This window comes from Lemur catta, chromosome 1, assembly GCF_020740605.2.
Source record: "Lemur catta isolate mLemCat1 chromosome 1, mLemCat1.pri, whole genome shotgun sequence".
NCBI classification, from domain to species: domain Eukaryota; kingdom Metazoa; phylum Chordata; class Mammalia; order Primates; family Lemuridae; genus Lemur; species Lemur catta.
Window position 1 is genome coordinate 161,242,852 of NC_059128.1, and position 25,393 is coordinate 161,268,244.

Sequence of the window (25,393 nt, forward strand, 5' to 3'; positions counted from 1 at the left end):
GTCTCTATGTCTTAATGTTGGGGATCCATATTGGATTCAGTTTTCTAAAATGTTGACCTGTCTTTATAGTTTTAGTTGAATGCCAGACAGGACTGTTAAAATTAGTGGCTTTAAATATTGACATAATCTAATAGTTTGAAGGCACATGATTGTGTTATATGATTTTTTTAAGAGCTAAATTTGTGGATCTTCATGAATATAAGTCCTTTTCAGATTCTACTTCCTAAAAATAAGCATATGTTTTTTAGAAAAATCTAGAGTTTGATCAAGAATGTCCAGAATTACTAAATAGAACACTTGCCCACCATATTTTTGGCTAAAAGGTCATGTAAAGAAATGTTTTATCCCCTAGACACTTGGTATTATCTACTTTAATAAGTTCAACAGAAGATCTTTGGTTATCTTTTTACTACTTTCAAATAATTTAAAATTTTCACTTTTTCCCCCAAATTAAAAATTGATTAACTGAAAGTCATAAATGCATTTTTCTCTTCGACTCACTTAATAAATTTAGCTGTTACAAATATAGTCATAACTCATGAAACCTAGTTTCTCCATCTTTAGTAAATGTCACAAGAAAAATTTCAGATAAGATTTGAAGGGAATCAATGTGTGAATATTGGGCCAATTCTTTAAAGAGGGTCACCATGTGAGGACATGCAAGGAAGGTCACTACAGGAGTGGTCACTTTACAGCAGTTCAGTCAGCGTATATGTTCTGATACGTGGGTATACCAATTATGTATTGATAAAATCTGCTTTAACCTGAGACCACCTTTGGTCCTAAAATATTAGCATAAGCTGAAAAATATAAACTAAGAGCATTCTACGAAGGTTTCTCTTTTTGCAAGTTCTTCTATATTCAATGTTGACAGTTGAAGAGTTAGTTCTTCAGGACAGAATGAGATATTAACAAAAATGGGAGTAGAAAGCAAACCAACAGAGTTTTGTTCTTAATAGGAATTATTCTTAAAACTGAATGTCATTCAGTTAAACTTAGCACAGAAACTATCACATTGATATAATCCTTTAACAGTCTATCTAGTTAAAAGACAAAGTGTTTTCTCAGAACTCTCAATAGTTGCTGTTTATGTTTTTGATAATGAAGGTAGGTTTTATTTTAACTTTATCTTCTTTTTTCCTCACATGAAGAATGAAAATAAAGATCTTATGAAATGAATGAGCTATGAAAATGCATTTATGCAAAATGAAAATAGAAAAATATCTCTGGAAGAAACTGTACCATTAAAATTTCACATCAATGAAAGGTGCTAAGAGAAGGATGGAAGAACTTATGTTGGTAATAAGAATCTAGTGTAGATTTTTTTCTGCCCTGCCAAGAGTACCTTCAGTATCTTAAAAAATAATGTTAGAGATTATTCATTTTTCTAAGTGTACTTGTTATGCTTTTAAACATGCAATTCTTTTGCTTAGCAAAATGACACAATTAAATCATAGACCACCCATTTAAAAATATATATCTGTATTTTAGAGATTAGTAGACATATAACTACTCTATAATTTATAATTAAATATCTTGTAAAAATACAAGTTCCAGACCATTTGTGGAGTTGACGTACAATTGTTGAATTGATGAAGTTGTTTTTTTTCCCTAAGTCTTAATCTACTTCTGTTGTATGCTAATAGAAAATCTATTCTCCTTTGATTTCGTGATTCAACTATTCCAGTTGCCTTTGTGTATTTTTTTTTTTTAACAATTCCCTTTTCAACCACTATGCTTCAGGAATTGGGTTTAAACACACTGTTTCATAAACTGCCAGCCTCCTCGGCCGCCTCAGTGCCTCTGATTCTGTAAATCAGATCATAGGCAGCATGCTGTCATATAATAAGGTGTCTGATCCTTATTACCAGTTTGTTGATGCACAGACTCCTTCAAATTGACCATTGCAACACATGGTTTCCCCTGAAACTAGCTGTGATAATTAGCGTGGTTCTAATGAGACAGAATGTCACTGATCTTGTGCTGAACTGTCGAGTATCGACGCTACGGATGGGAACTGTCAGAGCCTGCCATCTGTGACAGCGCTTGGCATATTCCAGTGGCAAGGTAGAGCATGCTCAATAGAGTATTTTCAAACAAATGGCCCTTTTCTTGACGAGGGCTCTGTTTTCTGTGCCACTGGAATAACGTGTGTCCCAACTTTGTCCTATGCTAAAGCCATTTTGAGATCCAAATTGGAATAAATACTTAAATCTATGTTATGTGTTACATAAGAGAGGAATCTTTTGTTTAGCAGGTGAATTTCAAGTGGCATTCCTTCCCCTGTTTTTTTCGTTTTTGCCTCTCCCAATTGTCCCATATAGTCAGTTAACAGTAAAGCAGTCATTTCAGATACTTTTCCCCAATTTTAAAATTGCCTTATTTAGACGAGATTTGTTGGGGAGTTGGGGATGGTTCTTAGTGATAAAGCAGTCTGATTTAACAGAAGAAAAGGAGAAACGTAAGAAATAGTTCAGAATGTGTATAAGAATACACAAGTTGAATAGAAGAATTTAAATGGACAGGACAGTTAGATCTGTAGGCTCCAGAGAGAAGTAGAGATTTTTTGCTGGAGTAAAAGTCCAGCGCTGCTTATCATTCCAAAATATGCTTTGTTGCTTTTTATTTCCTCCTCTCTGGCAGACCACACAGGGCTTGTTCTGAAGAACATTTTCACTAATCTGATCAGGCAGCCAAATACGCCGGGAAAACTGCTTTAATGATCCCACTAATTACCTCAAGTCAATATGAACTGTATTATTAGACTGAGGGAAAATATTCCATTAGGTCTCCCCCTTGGGAGTTTCTCCGCTTTGTGATGTCACTGAAGCCTTCACCCTCTCGCTTGTAATTAATTTTATTTACACACGCAGGCACGCACAAGGTCACACCTGCACAACCGGCGCTGGCCAGGGAGCTTGTGGCACTCCGGCTTAATCAGATCTGTCATAATTACCATTCTGCATGTTTCTGACACACGCTGTGAAATATTTCAATTTAACTGCCGCTACCAGCACAACCAGATGTAGTGCGAGTGTGGCTGCATTGGAAATATTATTCCTCAGGATAAACTCTCTCCTCCTCCTTTTTCCTCCCACCCCCCCCCCCTTTTTACAGCTAATGTGGCACAGAAGCTGATGTATCCTGTAAATCTTGAATGCAGTGCTAGATTGATAACAGGCGATTAGACAGTTTAACCACAAACAGCTTGTTCATTTTTCACAAATGAAAACCACATGTGGTGTAACTAAAATTTCGGGCCCTTTTTTTTTTTTTTTTTTTTTTTTTAAGGGTTGGGGTATGTATGTGTGAGTAAGATGTGCTTAAATAAAAATAAAATGCAATCAAAAGAAATTAAGTGTCTAGAAAAAGGAAGAAGTTGCCTACTTTTTTCCAGGTTCTTTTATCAAAACCTTCATCAAATTCCATTTTTTCACGTTTACCAAAATTCAAATGGGAAAAAGACTGTATTCTCCACTGAGCTTTCCATTTTTTTCTGTTTCTTTTTTTTTTCTTTTTGGTAGAGGGCATCATGTCCCTTTGACCCTATGCCTTTTTATTTTTTCAGTGTTACGTCTTTTATTTGAACATAAATTCTGAAAGGATTTCTAAGATTGGGCATGTGTAGTTTTCTAAAGGACAGTTCCCCTTATTTTGTTTTTTAATGAAAAGTCCTTACTTTAGGCTTTATAGTCAGATACCAGACAATCCAAAAACAAAAATGGCCCCAATTAGGAACTTTGTTTCATAGTGAGGTTTGCTGATTTGCAGAATCATTGTGAAAGGTAGAGTTAAAAACCACTGAGTTCTGTGTTTATAGAAATGTTGGAGAGACCTGGAAGAATGTGCAGGCACAATAGGTAAGTGTATAAGGCAGAGTTACCATCAGCCTCAGAAGACTCCAGTCATAAAAAAATTAAAGTATTAGAGCCATAATAAGGTAAATAAGCTGGTGGAAAACTAATGCTAACAGAGGAGAAAGAGTCAGGATCAGTGGTGATTTAGAACCATACCTCTGGAGAAGAATCACAACAATCCACTTTAGAGAACATTTAAAACATAGACATAGCCTAGTGTCTTTTAGTGCCAAATAAAATACAGTCTTTTTCTTTTTATCTTTATTTTTGTTTTACTACTTCGGTTATGAACGTAGCTCAGAAGCTTCCTAGAATTTTGTGGTGATTCCTATTATCTGATGAGAGGTACAATTTTCCAAAGAATAGTGGGTTTTTTCTTTTGTTTCCTTTCTTCATTTTCCCTCTTGCTTAGTAATTTCCTCATGTTCTTTTTCTTTTCTTTTCTTTTCTATATTTGCTTCCTAATTTTTCTCTGGAACTTTCTTCTGTCTCAGCCCAGCTATTTTTCATGTGTTTTATGTTTACTGCATGATACTTTCCAACTTTAAAATCTAACATTTCTCTGCCTATTCTTTCTTTCTTTTGCCTTGAATATCACTTTAATGGGAAAATAAAGTACTGCATTTGCCTTTTAGTTAAAACCCTTCTTCCATCTAAGCTGCTAAAAGTACACATGGTAATTTAGGTCTTTTCTTTTTTTTTTAACACAGTCTTAATCTAACTTTGTAGTCATTTTACAAGATGCAGTTACTGTTGAAGATTTGATTCAATCCCCCATCTATCACAACATTCTCCTGCAGAGTACAGGTATCACCACAGAATCCTTCCTAACCCAGAAACGAAGGTACTCCTCGTTCATCAGTGAGAGAAAGCCATCCCTACCGCAGTCACTTGTATTTTAGGATTCCCAAGATGGAATTTGCTATCCATAGTATAATTGTGTGGCGATGAGTCTAAGGAATAAGAAAAATGGCAGTAAATAAAGCTTATGACTTCATTATTACTTCCCTTGCTTTAATAACCCCACAGTTTTTGCACAGCTACTTCAAGATATCTTAAGGATGGGCCAGCATGCAAGTTGAATTACATTTTGTGATCACTGGTAAAGCTCGCCATTAAAAATAACCCTGAGTTATTCCTTTGCAAATGAAAGATTTCACTTACAAGGTGAAAAATTATCCCCTAGTTTTTCATGTTTGCAAGCTAGTTTGTGTGTTTGGATTTCTTTGTGCATAGTACACCTGTTGATACAAAAGGGAGCAGAAAACAGGGCAAAAAGCACTGCTGTTTAGGAATACTGTGGTATATATGGAATTTGAGCATATTCAGTATTCTGAGTACAAGGGAAGAATGCATATTTTCATTAAATTTTATTAGACTACAAAAATCCTACTTTCCAAAGAAAATATTTTAATTTTATTTATGGACCCTGCAAGGTCCCTATTTAATAAGTGGATGCTTTTCATGTGTCTGTTAACAAGTCACAGATAAGGATTCCATAGAAGTGTAGTTGACAAATTTTATCCTGCCCCAACTCAATCCGCTGTCTCAGGCATTCTGCTACTGCGCTTCTCCAGTGCTCTCAGATCTTCATGAAAATATACAGGAGGAAAAGTGGTTCCCTTTAATACACTTCATTCTTCTGGTCCCACTGTCTTCATTTTTCATCATCATTGTTGAAGTCATCAATATCATTTACAGTGTAGCTCACGTTTTTTTGCAAGCTGAAAGGAATTAGAGGGCATGGCTCCTGATTATCTACAGCTGATAGAAATAGGGTAATGGTAGCTAATTTACAAACTCACAGATGATTTACCTAACAACTTGTGCATGTACTACATTTTTCAGAGAAAACATTGAGAATTGCAGAGTGGTGGTCCCAGTTTCTCTGTTAACACTCTGTGTAGCCCCAGGCAAATTGTTTTAACCTCTTAGACTTTGAACTTCCCCTTCGGGCAAGTAAAATAGATTGGGTCATATTAGTCTAACATTCCTTGCAGTTCCAGGTTCTATGAATTTGTGACTGAGACAGGTGCACAAGTATGAAATAGGATGCTATTTTGATTGAAGGTACTGCTGACAGGTGTTTGAGAATGAGTCACAGAGGAGGTAAGGTTTTGAATAATGGAAGGGCTTAGTTTTGGGGTATGGCAAAGTGCTATTTGGGGGTCCATAGCCAAGAAAGTTTATTTATGGATGGTATATAGTTAGTAGAATTGATTGTTGGAATCCAGGGTTTGAATTCCATGTTACACAGTGTGAAATGAGCTCAGAATTGATATGTTCTTCATCTGGACTTGATAATAGATGACTGGAAGATCTCCCTTTTATCATCCAGGGACCTAGCAGAGTCGCTACAGTATAGGGTATGAGATGATCTGAACTCAGTTGGGAAGTGGACTTGGCTTAATTTGTGGTGGGACAATGATTGCCAGCATGGTATGATTCAAAGGTTGCTAAAGAATCTCCTTAAATGTGTCTTTTTTGTTTTTTTAACTGATGCTAAAGATCCACCCTTAACTATTTTTTAAATGTTTTGATTAATAGAAGTTTTCCTGGCACATTAAAAACTTGAATAGCACATTAAAGAGGAAAAAATGGGACATTGTGAGAATACTAGATCCATGAGAAATCATAGGTTTGGGAGAGGTTAGGGAAATATGAAGTAAACACAAAGAAAAGGGAAGCAGGGAATGACAGTTCATTTGAGAGACTATCTTGAGACTCATATTTGCAAGTTTATAAATTGGCACCTGTAACATCTAATAGCTGCTAAGAAGTGCTCATCCCCAAATGTCTCCTGTAAATGTTTACCCATTTTACTTACGGTACCAACACAAGTGTGCTACTTGTCATGGGTGCTATTTGACTGGTTTGTTGATGGAGTATTTGGTGGTTTAAATGAAATGCAGATTAGGTAAAAATAAATTACTTTCAATAAGGTCACGGAAGTGAAGGCTGTAAATAAAGTATACATCCACAAACAGACAAATGCTATTAGGAAATCCAGCTCAGTCCATGCCAAGCTGTTACTGTCTAAATTGCCTTCTTTCTTCCTGGCTTGCAATTAATTTTTGCTTGTATATTTGGAGATTGGGGGCAGGGTAATAGCCTAATGGGTAATGATTTTATTTTAGTATTTTGATTAAAGAGACTAAATAACGTGGACCCTGGGTAACCATGAGGGCTAAAGTCTTATCCATCAAGCTTAATTTCTAGACAGAAGGTTGTGTTTATATTTCTGTGTAAATTTAGCATATATTGTAAAGTTCTGTGCTCAGTTTTTTTCTACCTATCTCTCCCTTTACCGTCTTTCCTACTCACTTTCTTTTCCTTCTTTCTTCCTCCATTTGACCAGCTGCCTTCTGCTTTGTCCTCCAGTCTGACAGGCAAATACTTCATAGCCATTTGCTCTTTGAGAAGTGGCGATGAGAACAAGGACCAGTATTTGATGGGGGCTGGTTTCCTAGCATTTGCAGAGCCGCTCCCCCCCCCACCGCACATGGAATGCCCATGCCCCTGTTCCATTCCTGACTCTGCCTCCATCCTGTATCTGCCCTGCTTCCTTATCTCCTTATATTTGAGAAACCCCTGTGTCTTTGGAAAAACTTACTAGTAGTGTTCCTCTCCTGGCAGATAGCCATTTATCAAAGGATACTCTGCTAATCTTACTTACCTTTAAAGTTACTTGGATGGTTTGGAGTTAATAACCAAGTTAGAATTCAGTTGCTTTATTCAGAGATTGCAAACACATTCTCTGAGGTTGTAACAGGACTAGGAAAACAATGAGGTATGTATGTACTAGTGCAGTTATCAACCAAAAAATGTTAAGCTGTAGAACCATTAATGAATGTAATCTCATCCAGAACTGAAACATATAAATCAGACAAAAGTCTTCTCCCATTTTGATTGACCTGAGAATTGGTTTGGGGCAGGGACCTTTTTATCAACCCCCCCACCCTATACATACACAACCAGGGTACTGCTGGAAGAGAACTCAGGGCTCCTCAGGACACAGTCTAGGTACCACTATGGTAGTGGTTAACTGTTTTCCTCTAATCCATTTCTAAGAGGCATGATCCTTTAGTGCCAAAAAGAAATGATAAGGAAATTTGTTTCACAAACCCATAAATACTAAGGTTTTCTAATCTAGGAACTTATTTAAGATAGTTCTGGAACAATGTTTAAAATGTGAGTATATGTGTGTGTGTGTATATATTTGGTATATATGTATGTATGTATATGTGCACACACATATACACATACATGTGGGAGAGCAGGGAGGCATCTTATATAGGGGGTCCTTAACCTGTGGCCCACCTTCCCTAAGTGGACCATGGACTTGGATGGAAAATAAAATGTCTTTATTTTTTCTAACCTCTTGCTGAACGTTGGCATTTTATTCAATTATCAATATAGGCAACAAATCACAGTAGTGTTAGCAGCAACTATGAATTTGTCACTAATAAAAATCACAAATATTTTCATATCTCTTTAAGTTGTTGCAGATATCTTAAAATATCATTTATGCTCATCACTATAAAATTACGGTAGTTATTAGATCTGTTGCTAGATCTTGTTATTTAGTGTGTTAATAAAGAAGCACATGTATTACTATATCACAAATTTTTGATAGCCATATTTTAGTGTAATTAGTTTTGTTTGTAATCTTAATTCATTTTATTTCAGGAACATAAAAACAGTGTTCTGAAAGGCCTCATTCATGGGCCTCACCAGACTGCCAAAAGGGTCCATGGCACAAAAGAGATGAGCTCAGTGATTAGATAAATTGTGCGGAGGGGGGAAAATATATTTTTTAAAACACATTAACTGAGAAATTCTTGACTTTACCTGGGAAACATTTATTTTTTATTGATGTTTAGAATGCTTATTTTTCAAGTGGCCTTTGCTCCAAAGCACCTAAGCAGAGGTTGCAATAATTGCAGTAACATTTAAAACAACAAAAACCAAAACCTGGTGAACAACATTTTCTCCAGCATTCGGATGCCCACATACAGCGCTGGCCTTTGTGAGAGAATGCCTTTGCCTCTAGATTAGAAAGGTTTTGCCATTCAGACTACACCTTTAGTATTCTGGGAGAAATGAATCTCCATTGTATCTGTTCCCACATCTCCTCTTAGCCTGCGTAGTAGCCGGCGCATAGATGGCACTCAGGAATTATTTGTGGAAGGACGGAATGATTCAGAAGCAAATTTCCTCTGTTCACAATTTTGCCCTCACAAAATACCAGCGTATTCCTGAGGGAGTTGGTGTGGGGCACTGGGAGAAGGAACAGGAGTGTACTCAGAAGGATAAAGTAGGGTCGTACTTTGCTCCAGCCTGTCTCCTGGAGCCTTGTCTGAGGTTGCTTCCCCCAGATGTAAAATGGAATCAGAGGATTAACTGAGATAGCCTCTGCAGAGCCCCAGCCTCCCTCGTCTCCTTTTATTGGTAAAATTATAACCCAGCCGTTGTCCCCAGGACCCATATGATGTTTCTAGAAATATTTATGCTTGCTTTTTTTAATGCCTACTTGTGAATCACAAGATTTGGGTCTCTCAAATTAAGCCAACTTCTGATTAGCAGGTTGGCATAATGGATAAAATGCTGTGGTTTAGGCCACAAAATGGGTGTTACTTTATCAGCAAAATCATAAGCAAGTTGGGAGTTCATAATGACCCTGTTCGCTTGATTGTTCATCTTAGAATATGATTCCCATAACTTTTACAATCCCAAACTGCCTTCCCCTGGTTTTAAAAATTCTTTGTTATCTCTCCTAGAACATCATAGAAGGAAGATTTAAATTTTTAATTCCCAGCCCCTAAATATGCATAATAGGGAATATAGCTCATTTTAGGGGATATCTGCAGTGTTGAGAAGTTTTATATAAATCAGTTAAAAATGCAGTGGCAGAAATATTTTTTTAAGACAACCTTATAGTAAATTACTTTTGTAAGCAAATAAACCACCCTATCAGGTAAATCATCACCTTAAAATTATTCATTTTACAAGTTCTTATTTTTATTTGGCTTTTTTTATTTTTTTGCACATGGCATATACAGATATTCAGCAACATTTTTTTCCTTAATGATCTTCATTATGTTTAGCAGGAAAATAAATACTGTAAATTTTTAAATGACTTTTGGAAACAGTATAATAAGAATTTACCTCGTAACATTGTAATATAAGAACACATATTCATTTGGGTTGAGGGGTTTGGGAAAAGTGAAGTTTCCTATCATAAGTTGCTTTTTTAAAGGACCAAATGTATTTGTCTTTGACAGAAGCCTTTCATGATGGTTCCCTGCCTTCTTAAACCTAGTATGCTAAGCTCAGTTTGAACTTTATTTCTTTGAAATACAGCAACATCATTATGAATATAAATTGTTGGACTTTGCTACTATCCACGAGCCCTCAGGAATTACAGAGGTGTGCACAGTTTCTTACCACTAACTAAATGGCCCAGATTGGGCCATTTTTATATCTTTCTCTGTCTTCTCAATTTACTGCCACTTTAGTTTGTTGTGTTAAATCTTTGCCACATTTTTACACTTACTCATTAAAGTGTGAGACTCAGGGTATTTCCAGGCCTTTTGGGTAAAGGAAAGTGAAGAGTTTACCACTCAAAGTGCTATTAGTGTTCACATTTGTTTGTGATAAATGTAACTCAGATAGCAGAGTTGGACTTAAACTGGAATAAAGAAACCCATCAGTATTAGATCATGGAAGCAATGCTGTGGGAACCAGAGCAGCAGGAGTGGAAAAGAGGGAATAAATTCAAGAGATGCCTGAGTGGGTAGAATTGACAGGAATTCATGATTGTTTGGATGTGGAAGAAACCGACAAGAAAAATTAGATTTTTAGCTAAAGCTGATTGCTGTGTTTTTTTATTACAAAAGCAGTACATAGAGCCACTATCAAAAAATTAGAAAAGATAAGCAAAAGGAAGAACATAAAAATATCCATAATCCCAATTACCTAGAGATAGCCAATTCTAATATCCTGATTTGTGTTCTTTATAGGCACATGTATCTATATGTATGTATACATATGTGTGCATATGCATGTATGTCTTACATTGATTGGTATTGTATACATACCATTTAATTCCTTATTGAGGTGCATTTGGGTTATATTTAAATTTTGCTATTATAAATAATGTGAATTTAAATATTATTGTAGTTAAATATTTGTACATATCTTTAGTTATAATTCCCTTAACCTATCCAAGGTTACAGGGCTGATAAGTGGTAGAATATGTATTTAAAGTAAAACCCAGGTTTCTTAACAGATCTTTGAAGTACAGTCTATAGAGGAGATGAGGTTATAGTAACTAAATTATTATTACCTAGAAAGTATGTTAAGGAGTTATCAAAAGGATGATAGGCAGTCAATTCAAAAGCAACTGATCTACCTGTTGTTCCCAGCACTCTGCTAATTCATCCTGTTTTTTATTCATTATTCTTCGTACTTCTTTAAATATTCCCCATTCTTCAAAGCCAAGCCAGTATCACTCTTCATCAGTGAAGACTTCATTGACTACCCCACCCCTTCTCTTCTTCCTCTCCACTTGGTTCCAACTTGATGTCTGCCCATCAGTGACCTTTATCACATGCTGCCTTGCACTGATAGTTATCTTTGAATGCCAGGTCTCTTTGAAAATACTAAGAGTAGGCCGGGCACGGTGGCTCACGAGGCCTGTAATCCTAGCACTCTGGGAGGCCGAGGCGGGTGGATTGCTCAAGGTCAGGAGTTCGAGACCAGCCTGAGCGAGACCCCGTCTCTACTAAAAATAGAAAGAAATTATCTGGCCAACTAAAAATATATATAGAAAAAATTAGCCGGGCATGGTGGCGCATGCCTGTAGTCCCAGCTACTCGGGAGGCTGAGGCAGTAGGATCGCTTAAGCCCAGGAGTTTGAGGTTGCTGTGAGCTAGGCTGACGCCACAGCACTCACTCTAGCCTGGGCAACAAAGTGAGACTCTGACTCAAAAAAAAAAAAAAAAAAAAGAAAAGAAAATACTAAGAGCCATTTAAGGCAAGTGCTTCCATTTAAGTTCATCCGACCTTTCTGTAGTTATCTTGACCAGGCATTGGGCTGAATGTTTTGTATGTCATGTGTACCAGCCCAAATCCTGTGAGATTAACGCCATTATTATCTGCATTTTGTAGAGGAGGAATCTGAGGCCCAGGAAGGTAATTTGCTCAAATTCGCTTAGATAAATGCCTCTACAGGATGTAACCCTTTATTGGTATACAGAAATGCTTGAGCATGACACGAAGGAGTAATATTTGGACAGGCAGAAAAACAGGAGAAAGGGCTTCCCCATTAGAGAGAATCCTATGAGGAGTGGAGAATAGAATGTGGGGCAGTGTTAGGCAATAGCTAATAAACGGTCCAACAAATTAGAATATGAGTATGATTGGGAGGAACCTTGAATGCAGCCCTCAGGAATGTGAACTTTTCCCCTGCATTGGGAAGTCATTGAAGGTTATATTGAGTGGTAGGATAACTGGATAGCTGTGGGCAGTTTGAAAGTAGAAGACCAGTGCAGTAATTTTCATTCTGAGATCCCATTTCCAAGGGCATCACAAAGATCGGTAAGGATATTTAAGAAAGCTTAATGAAATCTGTATGTTTACCTATCAGGGAGCTCCATAGGCTAAATTAAACCAGATTAATTTGCTTGTTATAGGAATCACATCAACTCTGTATGATAACAGTCGTTCTCTATTCTTCATCAAAGCTCTGATCATCATTGATGTACTTTTCCCCCTTAGTTAAGAGAAGAAAAGGAAAGGTTACTTAAAAGTTTTTTGTTCATAAATCAAAACAGTTGTCCATTGGAAGTAATTAAAAAGAATGTTTATTGTCTAAGAGAGTAATTCAAGGAAGAGATGCCCAAGCTCTGACCAATGTTGGGGAGACTAGGAGGGAGTGGCCAATTCTTTATGATAGAAGCAGAGATGAACATTGATGAAAAGGAAGTATTGAGTTTTCTGTTTTTAAATGACACTAGCTGTGAAGAATGAGGAGAAAATTAAAATTTAAGATTTGAAGAAAGAGAGCTTAAGTGTTAAACGGGAGCCAGATCATATCACTGAAATTTATGTAATGCCAAAAATTTATTTTAGGCTAAGGGGTTAAAATAAAAGGTAGGAAATTCTTTTTCAGAGTCCTTATTCAAGTATCAAACGTATAAGCCAAATTTTTGTTTTCCACTTTGAAGAAACTATCCTGAAAGCAAGTTTAAAGTATCTGTAAAAATTAAACTTTTTAATGAGGTATTTTCCAAATCTAATGTTTTAAAAATAAATTCAGGCCTCCTTTGGAAATTCTCTATTTCAATCAAATTAAGAGATAGTCTTCTTGCTAACTAGTTTAATAGGTTATCTAGAATTTTGTACTTTTATCTTCATTTCTCTTTTTCCCTTTCTCAAATTCTCCCTCTGAAAATGTTCTTTAAAAGTGAGATCTCCGTGCCTGATGGCCTTTTTCAGTGAGAATCATTATCTCCTCTGGCCAGGTTGTCATCTGATAGTCTTGTTTTAAACCAAACAATTTGTAGCAATAAACCACACATAAAACCACCATCTTTATATGTGTCCTAAAGTCAGTGACTCTGAGAAAGTAGAAAAGAGGTAAACATAAAAAACCTTAGAAAACAAATGATTTTCACTATTTTATCTGATTAGATTTTAAATGAAATTGAAAAAATAAATATCATTTACTAGTGATTCTGAGTATTCCTTCTAAATTCACTAAATTTTAACAGAAACTTTTCCCCAGATTGTATAAACATTATTTCTTTATGCTAAAAATAAAACTCTAGAAACTCTGCTAGAGATGTTTAGTCTGTAATGACAAAGTGGCAGAAATTTACTCAAGTGAGAAATATCTTGATATCCATTTTATGTCTTATTATTACCCCAAAATGGAAACCCACAAATTTTTCACTAAGATGGAGGGTCTGGAGAGAATTTAAAAACAGTAACAGTTTTGGATTTTAAAAATACAACCATTTAAAACATAATTATGATTATTTTTCTTTGCAGCAAATACTAGTGTCAGAAACCACACCTTGACAATAAATATATTGTGAGATACACAAACACAAATGCCTTTAAGAATATATTTTTTTCAAACCTATCTTTGAATGAAGTGTATGTAATGTGCTACTTTTAGAATGGAAGATGCATTTACTGATACATCTCTGTTTGAATTTATTTTCTGTGTTTTCTTTAATAAGACCAATGTTAACAGGAAAAGTTACTCATAGTGTCTGCTGAGATTCCCTTCACTTTGCACAAAGTAGATGTTATTAAGCTGGGGGAAAGATTAATGCATTTCCTACTAATTCCATAGAGGAGAACATGTATCTTTATTAATGTTAATGGTGGGGGCCTCTCATTATGTTATAGAACAATCTGCTTTAGCAAAGGTTTTTCTTCTAAAGAACTTCATAACATTTAAAGGTTAATATGTTAGGTAAAGAACAATATCTTAAGACAAGCGTTTTTATTACAGGACATGATGGGATGGTTTTTATTAAATTATATGATGATTTGAATGAGGAAGAAGAAAAAGTGCATCACTTCTTGCCCTCAACTTTAATGCCTTTAATCAAATAATGACCTTCTGGAAAATAGTTAATTTTAAGCATTTGGAAAGATCAATACCACTTTGCCACCAAGAAATGGCCTAGATGATGAAATTTGATGTATTTAAAGTATCATTTCACCCTTTTAACCTAGTAAATAATTTAAAATGCTTTCAGTATTGCTTTGCCACTGTTTTGTTTCTCACTATTCAGAGTGTTATGATTGTTCATGAAAAAACGGTTGGAAGTTGGTATGTGAAGCATTCAGGCCTCACACCTAGAAGTGGTGGTGTATCTCCATTAGGTCTTGAATGTCTCTGCGTTAGGGCTCCCTAAAAAGTAATATGTTTTAAATACATTTGTGGTAGTGTGTGTATAAAGCATAAAAGGTATGAAAATGGAACCCTTGTCTAATGCCAAATGGGTGAGTTTTTTTTTTTTTCACACAGAAAAAGGGGTGGTTTAAAACATCATTAGTCACTTTGCATCTTTTGTGATATCTTTAAACCTTTACGCTAAAGGTGAGGGATTCAGTAGCTCTGACAATTAGAACCCATTTTCCCCCCCGGCTTATGGAACACTGATATGAAATTACCCTTGAGTGCCGACAGCTTTGTAAATAAAAAAAAAATGCCCTCTATTAGCATGTTTGTGGGCAGATTAAAAACTGTCTTCATTAGCATAAGTAATACTTACGAATTCTTTTAAAAGTAGAAAATTATTTGCTGAATGATAAATTGCTAGCTTTATAGTTAGTTGTTGAAAATGTACTCATTCAAAATGCCTGGTGTAGTTTAGTCTGCAATACTGAATTTTTTGTTAGAAGTACTATTTAATGGATTATGTACTTAATCCTTCTTCCTATTACTTGCTAGAATGTAATTCATGCTTTCCACTAAAATGTTTGTATCAAATACTTTCCTATTTAGATTGATTTCTTTTAATATCATATATTATTATACTATATGCCCCAGAGATTGGAACAAAATACTCCTGCAAATAACACATAAGAGATGAGGGTGAGGGGGAATAAATACAGTCTATAAAATGTTTTGCTTTTTAGAACTCAAATTACCATTCTATTTTTTTAAAATGTATTTTTCCTTCTTAGTTGCAGCAAGAATTATTTGTCATTTTCTTTCTCTTTTTATAGCTCTTAGTTTTAAAATGTATATGTACATAATGATAATATATACATATATGTATATTGCATTAAATGACTTTTTTTCTCAGAGAATACTGAAGTCTATTTTCTTCTGGAAAACTAGTTCCATTACGTACCCCCAGCTTTATCACAGACCTGGCTTGTAAGAATTCTCTTTTTATGTGTAGGAGACTTTATAGGTACAATAAATTCATTTGTGAAAGGAGGTTCCTTTCCTGACTCAATTAAAATCATTGTGTACCCCTTATCTGTTAAAATGTTAGAAGTGAATTGACTTGAATTAACTGTTCTAAAAAGAGTGGAGTGGAAATCAGAGATTGAGTTTGGTTGGAAATTAGCAGCTGAGAGATGAAGGTGCCAGGATTTTTATTTAAATGTGGTACAACAAGATTCTGTCAGTGAAGCACATCATTAGAATATTGAGTTTAGAACTGCTAATTTTTCCTTTAAAATGAGCATACAGTCATGTGTTTCATGGACCATAATAAATTGCCATTGTGTTGTCATTGAGTTTGTTTTGCTTTTTTTGCAGTGCTGGTTTGGCAGTTGTTCTGCGTTTTCTCTTTTCCTTTTTTTTTTTTTTCTCCCTCCAATCTTACATTTCTTTAATAGATCTCTAACCAAAACCAGTCAAAAGAATGTTATTTATTTCATGCATCTTAGGTTTAGCATCTTTTGCACCATTTTCTTGCTTACGGTAGCAAGACATTTGCAGATGGTTCTTGGTTACTATAAAGTACATAACAGTATTTCCTTTGTGGCAGATGGATTTAAGACTTTTAGTTCTCAATAAATGTAGGTTTACAATACATAACTTTACAGGATTTGTGTTGTATATAACAGGTTTGAACATATTATCTCAGAATTCATCTGCATGGCATTTTCAGCTTATTCAGGGTCCATGCCAGTTTTTTTAAGTAATAGGGGAGCGCTGTGATTGATAGCAACAGCTCAAGGCGTGATTTTGAATAGAAACAAAGGGTTTAGAACAGAAGGTGTCAAATTAAACTTTGTCAGTTTGAAAAGTAGTAACATCCTGAAAGTTTTACTAATTTATTTACATGTGGCTACTGTTTATATTTTGCCCTTTTTATATGCAGCGTAATGTTGCTTGGCAAATTTACCACATTTAAAGTTTAGGTTGTTCCTTGTACCATTTTAGTTTTCTGAGGATGGATCGGTCTCATTATTTTAAGGCTGTTTGTCCCCTCTTCTGCTCAAAACAGTTGTGATCTAATTTAATTTGAGAGTAGTTCCCTATTCTGCCTATGGTCCTATAATATATCAAGTCCCAGGGACCTCTCTTAAAAATGTAATTATGTTCACATTTTGCAACAAAGCACTGCATTTCATTCCTCATCTTTCTTTTCCCAAGTAAATCTATACGGTTATCATTTAAAAGCCAGTACAGCACTTTGGGGAATGATTATTTTTATTTGTCAAACATTGAAAATACTCTGACATATTCATTGTCTTCCCAAGTTTATTTGCTCAAACAATATCACTTCTGGAAAACTGACCTGGAAAAGAGGTATTGGGGAATTAGAAAGCATTTGGCTTCTTTAGTCACTTTTTGCAAAACAGAGATCAGATTACTGTCATCATTAATAGAGTCACAATCAATAGGATTTGAGGTAGTCAAAATATTCCAAGATATTTAAATAGTATTAGAATAAATTAATCTTATTTTTGCCAGTGTAAATTGGGAATGAGCCAATTTGTCTCTACACCGACAAAGAACTAACATGTCAAAATGTCTGTTTTCCATTATTTCTTAAGAGATAAGCGCATCAAGAAAAGCGGCACCTCCCCCCCCTTTTTGTTTTTTTGGAATACCCTTGTAGAGCTAACAGTTCCCAGCTGCACCGTTAAATATTTTTCTAAGAAGCATCTGATTTCAGTCTCTTAAAATCATCATGTCTCTTGAAAGGCTAGCGGAGACATGCTTCAACTTATAATTCATCAAATTATTTTTAGATAAGGAATTAGAAGTATTATTTAAGGGCAGAGGTTAATAGCAAACTACTGGAAATGTTATGTTAGTCATGGGCAATTAATAAAAATAAAGATCCATCTCGTAAGTCTAGAGACACAGAAGTGACAATATGAGCAAAATATTTGTTGAATGAGTCAGGGCTCTTTCTGAAATATTTGTTAAACCAGCATGAGTGTGATTGTTTAGGAATTAGCTATCATTATTAGCCATTTTAAAAGAACTAATGATTTTCTTTTCCAAAGAACATCTGTGATCCACATGTTTTTTCACATATATCCAAGTGCTAACTGATCTCTGCATTACTTTAAAAAGTTTCTAAAGGATGTGAAAAATCACTGGAGTTTTTCAGCGCTCTCCAAGAAGCTTTTCTTATATGAATCATTCTTAATTTAACTTTTAGCAATTTTTAGTTACAAGCATTTATTTCTAAAACAAAAAAAAATCCTTAAATGCTCACTTATTGCACTTACTGCAATAGTAGAATACTCATTAAGTTTAAAATGTTTTCTGCTCTGTTCTTTATGAACCTCCTGGCTTCTCTTGAAAGGTAAATAAAATTGTGTGATTTGCCGTGTTGAAGAATAGGTGTCCTGTCAATTGCTATAGCTGAAGAAGGCAGACAAGGAGAGAGGGAAAGTAATTTTACCCACAGTTAATATTCAAGCCTATCGAAAGATACATATTTGAAACCTACATGGCAACAAAATTTAGAGGTAAAATGTAAAGAAATAGCTTAGATGTAAGAAAAAGTATAATATTTTCATGGCTTAATCCAGATAGTAAATATTTACCAGTAAGAGATAAGTCAGCATCTCCAGGGCACCATATGCAAGTGGGTCTGAAATACTTCAAATACTCAATACTGTTTTACAGTTAATATTATAGTCACATAAATACAGCTGAAATATGCTATATTATAGTATTTTGGAAATAAGCATAGAATTGCCATGGTTAGAAGCATGTTCAGTGACACATTAGTCACAATGATGATTATGTTTCATTTAGCAAATATTCTTTCAGGTAAATCTTCAGTTTATTGCCTACTCTCTTAACCTTGAATTATGTATTGAGTGGCATCGAATGAGTGCATGGTTACATGGCCATCCCATGTATATATCTGTTTAATTAAAAGACCTACTGAGTAGAGAATCAAAACTCTCAGAAAAATTACTAGATCTCCTGAGATTTAGCAGCAGTCACCGTTGGCTGGTTAATAGGTAGGTCTTGGGAAGCTAATGTATCAGTTCTTTATCTTTTCTTTTAAAATGTCTCCACTAAGCCATTTTGGGGAGACCAGGCCTTGCTTCTTTTCACTGTATATGGCAATCAGAAGAACTTTCTGTCTAATGATTCAGTTTGAGAAAGGAAAGAAAGTCATGCTATCCTCCGGTTTTACCCCCAATAACATGACAAAACCCTCCTTGGCTAGATTTAAACATCAAATAATAAAAAAACTGTACTATTTTCATTCCTATCCAACCTATTTGCTTGAAATTTCCAAGAAACTCCTTTGTCTTAGGTCAGGACCCGTAATAGCAGAGCCTAGGATGGAGAATCAGGTCTCCCTGGAAGGAGTCGCAGAGAGTGGGGTAAAGGAAAGGGTCCGATAAGAATGTGGCTTCAGGTGAAGTCTAGCCTAGATTGATGAGGAAGGGAGCAAGAAGAATGGCAATAACCTTCCCTAGAGAGTAAACTGAAGGGTAGAGTCAGTTGTCCACTTTGAGAAAAGGGGGCAGGGACTTTGTACCCCTGGGTTGGCCAATCACTGGCCACCTGGGGTGAGGGGGTCAGTGAGGAGGTGGTGTAGCCTTTTAAGCATCTCCAGGTAATATGGCTCCAAGACATTTCTCCAGAGCAGAGAACAGCTGAGAGGTGGCTGCCTTGGCTGGGGGAGTCTGAGTGGGACACCCTCACTCTTCCTCCCCACCCCATTGCTTAGTGGTGTCCATCATGGCAGCCAAGATGAAGGTTTGAGATGATGGCTAGAGAATGTAGTCTGATGGACCACTCAGTTCTTGATAGATAATACCAGGATCAAAAACTGGGCCTGGGGCTGGGCGCGGTGGCTCACGCCTGTAATCCTAGCACTCTGGGAGGCCGAGGCGGGTGGATCGCTCGAGGTCAGGGGTTCGAGACCAGCAAGAGCCAGATCCCATCTCTACTAAAAATAGAAAGAAATTATCTGGCCAACTAAAATATATATAGAAAAAAAATTAGCCGGGCATGGTGGCGCATGCCTGTAGTCCCAGCTACTCGGGAGGCTGAGGCAGTAGGATCGCTTAAGCCCAGGAGTTTGAGGTTGCTGTGAGCTAGGCTGACGCCATGGCACTCACTCTAGCCCGGGCAACAAAGCGACACTCTGTCTCAAAAAAAAAAAAAAAAAAAAAAAACTGGGCCTGGGGAGAACATTTCTTTGCCTCTTAATCCAGGAAACCTATTAAAATTCTTGCCTGACAAATCATATGCTCACACTGCAGTAGGCAGAAAAATAGGACTCCAAAATCTTTTTTTTTTTTTTTTTTTTTTGGCGAATTCTCTCCTAGAGAATTCTTCTAATGCTCATTCTTATTATTGTACCTTATACTGGACAACGTTCTTGCTGACACAATTGAATATGTCCTGTCTCTTTCATACACACACATACTGAAATATTCACACATTGTGTTCTTCCTGATACAAAAATTTTAAGCTTAGGAAAGAAAAGATATATTTCTAAAATCTGTCCTACTCCTTCTGAAGTACCTTCAGTATCCTCCGATGGCCACTCATCAGACAAGAAAGTTAGGTAAGACTAGAAGCACACTCAACTTTGCTTTTCTTCTATTTCATGTATTGCAAAGTCCATGATAAATGCTCTGTGGCCCTTGGAGTCTGAAAAACATGGCCCTCCTTTAAGATGCAAATCAGAACATTTATTAGAAATGGAGGCTGCCTCCTCAACAGCCACAGCTATCCTCTCTTAACAGGTTTTAAAAAATTATTTAAAGCAGATTGGAGTGCTCTGAGTTTATGAAAAAGTTAATTCATAGGGTCTTTCCTTTTTGGCTCCTAATGGAAAATGCCAGCCCCCCTAATAGCCAGGAACTGACCTATTATGCCCTTGTCTCTAAGGGATGGTTGTGCGAGCTGTTACGCTGGAAAGAAGATCCTTCTCCAGAAAACAGGACCCTGTGGGAGAACCTCTCCATGATCCGAAGGTTCCTCAGTCTTCCTCAGCCAGAACGTGATGCCATTTATGAGCAGGAGAGCAACGCGGTGCATCACCATGGCGACAGGCCGCCCCACATTATCCATGTTCCAGCAGAGCAGATTCAGGTTCGTTTACCTTGGCCAATTCAATATAGCAATAAGTAAATAAAGCTTTAAACTTAGCAGGGAAATTAGCGTTTCTCTTCTTCCTGCCAGTCTAAACATAGGCTTTTTAGCAAGAGATAACAATACACTGCCATCTTGCTCAGGGGGATAAAAGGAAAATTAACATACCTTTTCCAGAATATGCACTGTGTTCCTCTCCTCTCATGTCCCTGCTCCCAGGGTGACAGGAACCCCCTTTTTACATTTCTTGCTTGGTAAGTGTGTCTTTGTTAGTATTGGGTTTTATGTGTGAGAGCTTAACATTTTTGTGTGTTTTTTAAAATTCAGAATTTAAAATACTACCTATTTTTTAATTAATACCTTACTGCCCCTGAGGAAAAGAATTACTGCTGTTGCTGTAGAGGAAGTTTGTAGAATCACAATTTTACACCTTGGTTTCTGTCCAAAAAGTGGAGGGGAGGGATGCCTGTTTGGAATCTTGCTATGTACTCGTTGGTGGCCCTTCCTTCACCTTGTAGCTGTCTCCCCACACCCTCATGGAACGCAGGTTAGGGGTGAGTCATATCTGTTTGTCTTTCCTTTAGAGCCCCTCTCCCACCACCCTTGGGAAAGGAGAGTCTAGAGGCGTTTTCTTACCAGGCCTGCCGACCCCTGCACCATGGCTCGGTGCTGCTCCTCAGGTGAGCGGGCACAAGTTACCTATGCCAGCAAGAAAGGGAGACACAGAGGGGGTGGCATAAAGACCAGCTCCCTGGGTCAGGATTTTCAGACTTGGAAAGGACATACTAACCTTGGCTGTGGCCAAAGACCACTGGCCATCAGATTCAGCCTTGAATTGGTTTGTCATGTCACAGGACTTGTCTCTGCATCTACTGAAAGAACTAACCTATGAATTTAGATTGGAAAATTCTGGGATCAGGTAGTTTATTGGTATTCTTATGGCCTCGATTGCTTAGGAAGTGTGTTGTAATTGAACTTGTGCTGTATAACTTATTTCTGTTAAATCTAAGGGGATGTGTTTAGCTTTTTCCGTGAAAGTAAAATGCCATTGCCTTCCAGAGTCCTAAAATTCTGCTATCTTTATTGAATCACCTGCATTATATCTTGATATTAACATGAAAAAATATATATATATAGCTAAAAACAATAATAGAGTTATTCATCCACCAGGACAAAAACATCATCGAGTGTGTATTAAAGATAAAACAAATTGACAAAGAGCATCCCTTTAGGATATCAAGCACTAAAATAATCATGAAAGCCTGAAAAACTCACTGTTTAGCAAAAACAAGAAGGAGAAAGATATATGTTAAGTAATAAAAAATAGTACTTGTTTGAAAATGTAAAGTATTTTTAATAAAATTGCTTCTTAGGGGAATAAAAGGAAATGCTTAGGCACAGTATAAACATTCTAATATTTTGTGACTTAGGTTGATTCGCTCTGCTGGTAAGAATTATGGATATCAAGTGTCCAGTATGTGCCTGTGTCACACATTTGTTATGTATAATTGTGTATGGAAATTACAGCACATATACAGATACTAATTATGAAAAAATGTCTGTATACACTAAATTTAAATCCTAATCACATCTGAGTTTGCTGTAGACAAAACAATTCACTAGCCGTCATGTAGTGGATTGAACCTTTGATTTTGGGTAAGAAAAAAACGTGCAGTGTCAGCCTAGTGCAGTTTGGTAAAAAAGAATATGTGTGTATTAAATTGGAAGTGTCTGATAGAAAATTCACAAATGTAAAAATCTCAAAAATCCTCCGGACTATAAGAGATAAAACTGAGTAAGAGCAGACACTTATCTTCTATTCTTGTTCCATGTTTTAGCCATCCGATGAAAGGGAGCAGAACACAGATTTCTTTCCCCACTGCTCTGTGGCTCCCCTTTCTAAAATGTCTTTGAAATCTCTGCTTCTCAATCTTCGTTTTAAATCTTTGTTAATTATTTACATCATAATTTGATTTGCTGTCTTTGCCTTTGATGCGTGTCCTTTTGGTGAAGTTTATGGCTTACGTTTTCAGAGCGCTGAGTTCTCTCTTCCTCCACTGATCCCTGATAAGTAAGCACAGTAGACCCCCAAAGCTATATTAATTCATAGCTCCCTAGTTCATATCATTTTGATTTTTTCTCTAAATGCTGCGGGCCTTTCAGCTGGCCTGCCTTTTCCTTCTGCATCTCTGTCCCCATCCCAGAAGCTATATGTGGGATTCGTAACCACATGTGTTCTAATTCTAGACGGCTTTGTGTGGCACTCCCGAGAAAGCGGAGCTCTGATTGTCTGCTTGTTTCTTTGCAGCAGCAGCAGCAGCAGCAACAGCAGCAGCAGCAGCAGCAGCAGCAGGCACCGCCACCGCCACAGCCACCGCAGCAGCCACAGGCTGGCCCCCGGCTCCCCCCACGGCAACCCACCGTGGCCTCGTCCGCAGAGTCAGACGAGGAGAACCGGCAGAAGACCCGGCCACGAACAAAAATTTCCGTGGAAGCCCTGGGAATCCTTCAGAGTTTCATACAAGATGTAGGCCTGTACCCGGACGAAGAGGCCATCCAGACTCTGTCCGCCCAGCTTGACCTTCCCAAGTACACCATCATCAAGTTCTTTCAGAACCAGCGGTACTATCTCAAGCACCATGGCAAACTGAAGGACAACTCCGGTTTGGAGGTGGATGTGGCAGAGTATAAAGAAGAGGAGTTGCTTAAGGATTTAGAAGAGAGCGTCCAAGATAAAAATGCTAACACCCTTTTTTCGGTGAAACTAGAAGAGGAGCTGTCAGTGGAAGGAAATACAGACATTAATGCTGATTTGAAAGACTGAGATAAAAGTATTATTTTCATTCAACAGTGCCACTGGTATTTACTAACAAAATGAAAAGTCCATCTTGTATTCTCTCAGAAAACCTTTGTTGTTCATTGTTTGGCCAATGAATCTTCAGAAACTTGCACAAACAGAAAAGTTGGGAAAGGATAATCCAGACTGCACTAAATGTTTTACTCTGTTTTACAAACTGCTTGGCAGCCCCAGGTGAAGCATCGAGGATTGTTTGGTATTAAAATTTGTGTTCACGGGACGCACCAAGGTGTGTACCCCGTAAGCATGAAACCAGTGATTTTTTTTTTAATTATTATTATTCTGGAGCCTCAAACAAGCATTATAATTTCTGTGATTATGATTTCCTCTCCTTTAATTATTTCTGTAGCACTCCACACTGATCTTTGGAAACTTGCCCCTTATTTTAAAAATAAAGAAAAAAAGAGTTTGTTACTCTATTGTATGTTACAGAAGAACTATAGACTGTGGAATGCAGTTTAAAGATGACATATGCCAACAAATGCCTTGTATTATATGGCACTGCCGTAATTCAAATTTGTTTTTATTTTGGAAATAAAAGTTCACTGTAAGTTTTTTTCATTCTCATTGTTACATGATTTTTTTTAAAAAAATGGAAAAGAAAATGTGAAACACAAGTTAGTCCTCATTATTTATTTGTAGATCCTGCAGCATCATGTTGTAATTAATTTTTTGGAAGTTTCCGTTAAATGTAATATTGCTTCTCTTGTTACCATACTGATTCTTTTCTATTTATAAATGTATTTTGATGGGCAGTAAAACAAAGTGTCTTAAAAGTTTTAAATAGAGAAAATGTGCTTTACACAGTTGCCTATAAAAAGTGCTCTATGTTATCCAAGCAATTCATACTATAAGCTTCACTCTTATTGTTGTATGCAATTTTTACTATCATGCAAATAAGCTTAGGTAAATAAAACTAATAGATCACCTTAGAAAATTATGCAATTAATGTGAAAATAATTGATGTTTGCAATGTGTCTTCCTTTGGTTTACAATCAATTTTAAAGCTACATCTGTATAAAATTTCTGTATAAAGGTGTATTTCTTTTTTATGAGTTTATGGCTATGAAAACACCAGCTATTTTGTTACAGCTGGCTGTTTTTATAAGTGTATCACAATTTTCTTTATGCAGAAATGTTCTGATTAGGAGTGGTTATTGACTGTAACTACACAATTAAAATTGTTTGTATGGTATGACATAGTAGGGTTTGTCTGCTTATGTGAAATAACTTTAAAAAAGAGTCGAAGGATGGCCCTCTCGTTTAGGTGCATGTTAATACTTAACCTGATGATATTTTACTGATTTTAAAAAGAGCAACTGAAAAGTCACTTAACACTGTAAATTTAATTCACAAACACATGCTTATTTTTAAATAGGTATGAAATTTCACAATGAAGATGATAACCTGTTTTTGGTTAACATTTTGCTTAATAAACAGAGATAGGATGATCAAAAGACTCTCCAACAACAATATAAATCCAGTCTCTCACAGTTATATGCTTAGAATGGATTCATCTGCATTTATTTCACAATACTTCAATTTTGGCAACACTTTTTGTTAGGCTAATGTACAAATATTTTTAAAGGCCATTAATAGTAA

The 25,393-nt window shown here is 36.4% G+C and overlaps 1 protein-coding gene across 9 annotated transcripts in view; it reads left to right on the top strand.

Annotated features, from left to right (window-relative positions):
* SATB1 (SATB homeobox 1) overlaps positions 1 to 24,989 on the top strand; it is a 96,865-nt gene extending 71,876 nt beyond the window's left edge. For 4 of the 9 annotated variants that reach the window (XM_045538169.1, XM_045538177.1, XM_045538156.1 and 1 more), the window contains 3 exons: positions 20,731 to 20,934; positions 21,519 to 21,614; positions 23,243 to 24,989. In XM_045538169.1, the coding sequence (XP_045394125.1) occupies positions 20,731 to 20,934; positions 21,519 to 21,614; positions 23,243 to 23,758 (816 nt within the window). In that variant the 3' untranslated portion in view covers positions 23,759 to 24,989. The remainder of the gene's footprint in view (positions 1 to 20,730; positions 20,935 to 21,518; positions 21,615 to 23,242) is intronic. The other 5 variants (XM_045538203.1, XM_045538213.1, XM_045538186.1 and 2 more) reach the window with 4 other exon arrangements.
* Positions 24,990 to 25,393: the final 404 nt, after the last annotated feature.